The 6,000-nt window shown below is 35.8% G+C and overlaps 1 protein-coding gene across 5 annotated transcripts in view; it reads right to left on the minus strand.

The window, feature by feature from the left end:
* The window catches only part of ldb3b (LIM domain binding 3b), a 39,920-nt gene extending 38,022 nt beyond the window's left edge, over nucleotides 1-1,898 (minus strand). For 2 of the 5 annotated variants that reach the window (XM_005156272.6, XM_005156271.6), the window contains exons 1-2: nucleotides 1,842-1,898; nucleotides 1,407-1,635 (exon numbers count right to left, since the gene is read on the minus strand). In XM_005156272.6, the coding sequence (XP_005156329.1) occupies nucleotides 1,407-1,502 (96 nt within the window). In that variant the 5' untranslated portion in view covers nucleotides 1,503-1,635; nucleotides 1,842-1,898. Of the gene's footprint in view, nucleotides 1-1,406; nucleotides 1,639-1,792 lie in introns of those variants that run through there. The other 3 variants (XM_005156273.6, XM_009306591.5, NM_199858.3) reach the window with 2 other exon arrangements.
* Between the last annotated feature and the right edge of the window lie 4,102 nt (nucleotides 1,899-6,000).

The raw sequence follows: 6,000 nt of genomic DNA on the forward strand, positions 1-6,000 counted from the left end.
TTTTAAGGTAAGCAATTTTACTACTCATTATGTAACGGTCATGTTACAGATGATAAATGGGAAACTGCTTACCATCAAGAAATGAATTCTGAGAAAACAGAATAATCCTATAGCTGAAATGAGAATCAACATCCTTAAGCAACAAGAATCGAAGCATTTTTCCATGAAACATGACGTCAACAGCTGCTTAGCATAAATGACAGACAATACAGACTGAGAGGCATCCAGAAGCTAATGGCTTTTATGCTGAAAATGAAAACTGCCATCATCACTTCCACCTTCATGTCATATCAAACATGTAATCATGTTTTCATGTTCGGAAAAACATATCATCCACACAAATGGGATCAAAAACAACACCAAACCCGTTTTTTTGTACTTATCTTGTGTTCTTTTTTCTATCTCACAATTCTGTCCTTTTTTTTTTTACTACAATTTCAACTTTTTTGTCAAACTATTGAGTTTACATCTCACGATTGTGATTTATTTCTCAAAATTTTGACAATTTTTTTCCCAGTTTTCAAGTTTACAAGCAATGTTGCAATTTTTATGCCATTTTGATTACATTTTCCAGTTTTGTTTTTAACTTTTATTATCTAAGAATTACAAAACTCATACAAAGTAATTCTGATATTATAAGACAAAAATTGAATATAATAGTTTATAATTATTAAATATTCCAGCTTATAAAATACTTGATATAAACTTGCAAGTCTGAGAAAACATTTTGTAACTGTAAAATTTACAAAATTGGGATAATCCTGAAATTTTGAGTTTAAAAGTCACAATTTCCAATTAAATCGCAATTAAGTCACAATTCATTTATTTATTCCATGGCAGAAGCTTACATTGGATGATTGAGATTTTTAAAATAATAATAAAAAAAATGTATCTGTTATCTCTCCGTTTAAAATACTTTTTTTCAGGGGATGTAACAAAAGTTAAACTTTACTTTTTCATTAGACTTTACAGGTCGAATCAGCATTGTATATGAAAATCGAGAATACACATTTTTCACATTTGTCAAATAACACTAGAGGTTAAATGCAGTGTGTGTGATTAACCTCCACAAGCGGTATTAATCCGGCCTTCTCATCTTTCTCTTTCAACCTCACAAGAACAGATTCATTTTCTGAAGGCTTGCATCATCTAACTCTATTCATAGAGCTTTCCACTGTAAATACACCACAACATATCTCTCTCAAGCCAAAACACCAAAGCTGGTTGAAGAATTTCTTCTTTGGCTTGGATGATAACCAATACAACAACAGCTGCAACATACTGTTACATAATGCCAGAAGACATGAGGCTCTGTTTTAACATGACCATTCACATATAGAGACTGGTCAAATCTATCTCTTTTTTTGATCAATAAAGCATGATGGGTTTGTTTTGGGTAGTCTCACCCGGGAGATGGTCAGGGACATGTTGAAATCTTTGCCACCCTGCAGTCTGAAGCCCCATGGTGCAGGTCCTGACAGGGTTACTGTGTAATTGCTCATCTTGAAGTGTGTTTAAAGCCAAAAGCTTTGTTGCAAATCAGTAAAGTCCTTTTTTCCCCCCTTTTCTTCTCAGTTGTTCTCACTCCAGTCGGGATGACCAAACACCCGGGTACGGGCAGGCACCGAGGAGCCTCTGAAAACACAACAACAACAAACCGGAGATGCAGTTGAGTGAAATACGCTGAATTACCATACACAAGCATTGTTATGCAACTATCATGCATCAACACAACTCAAAATCACACAACCAAACCAATCAGAGAATAAAATAACAAACAGTTCCATCGCACCCTTGACAAAAAGTCAAAAAAGTAAAAAAAAAAGCAGAAGAGTTCTTGCCTGCTCGGATGGCCTGGACAGACAGCCTAAGAATAGATCCTCTCTGCAGAAAGTGATAACTCTCAAGCTCTCGGGGGCCTTATATGGTGAGTAAGGGGACACCCCCGGATGCCAGGCCCCCATGATTCACATGGCGAATATAGCCTCTTCTTAGGGTAACACATTTTTCCACTTGGCTCCTATGGGTGTCCACTTGGAGGGCGCTGTGGATGTCCAGTTAGTGGGAAGCGACTAATAAACAAGAAGATGTTAGTGGATTATAATTGACATAATGTTTTTTTTGAGGTTAACTCTAAATCAATGGATGTTTAAGATTTGGTAGAGGTTGTGGGGTTGATTGCAGATGTCACAGGTGAAACCATCTGTTGGGATTCCTATATAAATCATTTGTTTGGGTTTCATGGGACCTCCAGACTTTTGCGATTTGAGTTATTTCATTAAATCTTAATCACTCAAGTTCTGATGTGAGCATGTTTTAAATCAATCACACGCTGTAAATGTTATGTGACTAATGAATCAAGTGCCACAGGGGGAAAAGAGGTAAAGTCAATCAAATCAATTTGAGAGGTCTTTAAAATTGCATGATTCGATTCTGCTAGTGGTTATACAAAAGGCTGCAATCTCATAATTAATTACTTATTCAATGTTGATTTGGTTCATTTCAATACCAATACACTCTAATGTAATGTAATGTAATGTGTATTGTATAATAGGGTATTTATAATGCATGGTCATGTATTGGGGGTTGGGGTCTCTCCACATCACCACTAGTGTGCAGCATCTGCTCGAATGATGTGACGGGAGCCACAGGATAATGATGCCAGTGCACTCACCACACACCAACTATAGGGGGAGTGGAGAAACAATTCGGTGAATGGGAATGTTTAGGAGGCCATGATGGGTAAGGGCCACCTTATGCCTAGTTCAGACTGCGTGATTTTAGCGCCGATATTGGCTCGCCGACAGGTTTTGAGAAATCGCAGACAAATGGCTGAAATCACAGGCAAATCAGCGCTCGTGCACGTGAGTGACAATCACACAGTATGAACAATCAAAGACACCATATGAGAGAATCGCCGCTAAGTCGCCGGTGCCTGTGAGATATTTGGCGTGCTAAATATCTGGAGCTGTCGGCGATTTAAATCATGCCGTGTGAATTGAGTTTTGACTGAAAATAACATCGGCGATCACCTACAGCCAATGAGAGAGCGGCATTCACTTGCGTGTGTGTATACCTGCGGCAGGCCAGCGGGAGGCTGGGGGAGAAGTTAAAAGCGCTTTTTTTCTGTTTATTTGGACCCACGAAATGGAGGAAAAACTAGTGGAGGTTTGACAGGACTAAGGAGCAACCGTGTCTGTTTGACGTTTCATACAGAAAGAAATTAGTTTATTATCAACGTTGAGGAGAAATGGCTAATTCCCTTTAAACACAAGTGAGCAAATATGTACATTTTCTACCCCATTAAAGGCTTCTTTCTCATTATGTAGTTAATAACAAAAGATATAGTACGTGTTTTTGGCTGTGAGACGTAGTTTGGACGAAGTTGTCTGCGATTCTTCCTATAGTAAAGTCATACAATGTGAATTTCCCTGTCGCCGATCCATCTTGCAGTGTAAACAAAGGAGCAACGAAACGCTAGCCCAGATAGTCAAGCAGTGTGAAAACATCTGTGACACGACTACTTTGAAAATCATGCAGTCTGAACTCAGCATTACTCTTTACAAGAAGAGCCACAGGATTTTCAATGACCACAGAGAGTCAGAACCTTGATTAACATCTCATCTAAAAGACAGCGCTCACTGACAGTATTGACCTTATTCTCCGCAGACGAGCGGGCGCTGCCATTTGAATCTTTTTGGCAGGATACTTCCGGCCTCATTCACTTCCATTCATTTTTAGACATTAAAAACTGCTCGTTTCGCTGTTTGATGTTGCAAACTGATATTTTCTTGTTATATTATTCTACTTGGTCTGTATAGTCATGCAAACATTTGTTTGTAGAGCAAGTAGTTTGACCGTTTTTTGCCGTTTATTATTACTTGTCATTTCTCCCATGGGCGACTGAAATGGAAGTTCTAGGACAATCCCAAAAACAGCCGCACTTTCGCATTTTAGATCAAGGTCAATAGTGTCCCCTTCACTTTACTGGGGCATTAGGTCTCACACAGATTGCATTTTGAGCGCCCCCTGCTGGCCTCACTAACAGTATACTTCCAACAGCAAACAAGTTTTCCCTTGTGGTCTCCCATCCAGATACTGACCAGGCTAAGCCCTTCTTAGCTTCAGTAAGTAACCAGTTTTTTTTACATGTATTTATTTATTTATTTTTAAATATGCAAATACATTGTCATACATTATACAAAACATTAAAAAAAACAAACACAATTTAAGAACATTAAGTTTTTGGCAATATCCAGTTCACTCCTTTTTAAACTTGATTTGCTTTGGGTAATAATAATTTGTGAAATTTCTTCAGCGTGTTCTCACTTTTAAAATACACTTACCATTTTTTTTTTTTTTAGATATCCTTCTGTTTTAATTCTAAAAATTCTCCATACATCCATCACAATTTTTTTTCTTGCTACAATTCTTCTTTCCCGCACAGCGCTTTTCTTTAACATTATAGATTTACGAATTTCTTGTTTTCAGTTTTCTTTTCCCAGCCAACCATCACCAATCCGTTCCATTCTAATTCATTTTCATCCCAATCTCAAATCAAAATCAAACTCTTAATTAAGTTTTTGCTGTCTTCAAAAAAAACCTTCCTGCTCTTGTCATATAAACACCCTTCTTCCTCTCTTTGAAATACTAGTCTGTTCTGTTGCATCTCTATTTTGTTTAAAATTGTGTCTGAAAAAACTGCTTTGTGTCTTATAAAATATTCTAGACATTCAACTTTTGAATCACATATCATCCTCTCATATTCCCCCATATTGCACTCTCTTACATTTTTGATTTTTTGCATCAATTATTTATTTACTATGGGTTCTTTAAAAGCATAATCTCAAAAAAAAAAATAAATAAATAAATAAAATTAAATGTAAATATTTTTACTGTACATTCTTTTAAATAATTCGTTTCTCTTTCTCAATATTCTCTATTCTCTGGATCCATTCTCTATTCCCTGGATGGAATTGCCTGTTTATTATATCATGTTTATTTTTAATTTCACATATTGTACTTTTCTTTTGCTTCCTCCATTGTCAACTACATATTGCTCTGGTAAAAACTCTTCTTTGAATTCATATAAAACATCTCAAAATTTTGTATCCCAACTTTCATCCATTTGTAAATAAACAAACAAACAAACAAAAAATTTTATTATTTAAGAAAAGAGGTTGATTTAAAATATTATCTCTTCTATATGGATTGTATTCAACTTTTACTAGAAAATCTCCCATGCAACCGGTCTTGGGGTGCAAGATGATAAGGCTCTGGCTATAAGAATGCTGAATTGTTGTAACTAAGGGCTCTATTTTGACAATCCATGCACAAAGTGCAAAGTGCGGGGCGCAAACGCATTAGGGGCATGTCAGAATCCACTTTTCATAATATAAGGACGAAAAAATCCGCTTTGCTTCATGGTGCATGGTCTAAAAGCGTTGAGCTTATTTTCTTAATGAATTATAGGTGTGTTTTGAGAATAAATCAATCAGAGTCTCATCTTCCATTCCCTTTAAGAGATAAACCTTTTCATTATACTTTCACTTTCGCTCTCGTAGATAGGGAAACCTTGTACACACAGACATCAATTAGCCTATAAATAATTAATTTTGTTTGTTAAGCGCAAAGATTTTTTTCAAAACTATTTCTAAATTCAGTTCTAATTTCCAGCAAACGAACAAATGAACAATAATAACGAAGTGTTTTAAAACACTTCTTGTGCTGTGCCTATATGGTCTAAAACCTGACAGGTGGGCAAATCCAAGCTTGTTTTTAATAAAACAAATATAAATATGAATATAATAAATAATACTGCTAATAATAATAACATTATACAAAAGCAAAATTTTTGTGGATAAACTGAAAAAGCCCCCTGAGATGAAGAAGGCATGAAGGCAGTGGTTTTTATATTTATGTTGGCTAGAAAATAATATGTTTTGTACTATTTTAATCCTTTATATTTATATTCTATATATATTCTTATTATGTCCTATA

The sequence above is a fragment of the Danio rerio genome, chromosome 12, assembly GCF_049306965.1.
Source record: "Danio rerio strain Tuebingen ecotype United States chromosome 12, GRCz12tu, whole genome shotgun sequence".
Lineage (NCBI taxonomy): Eukaryota > Metazoa > Chordata > Actinopteri > Cypriniformes > Danionidae > Danio > Danio rerio.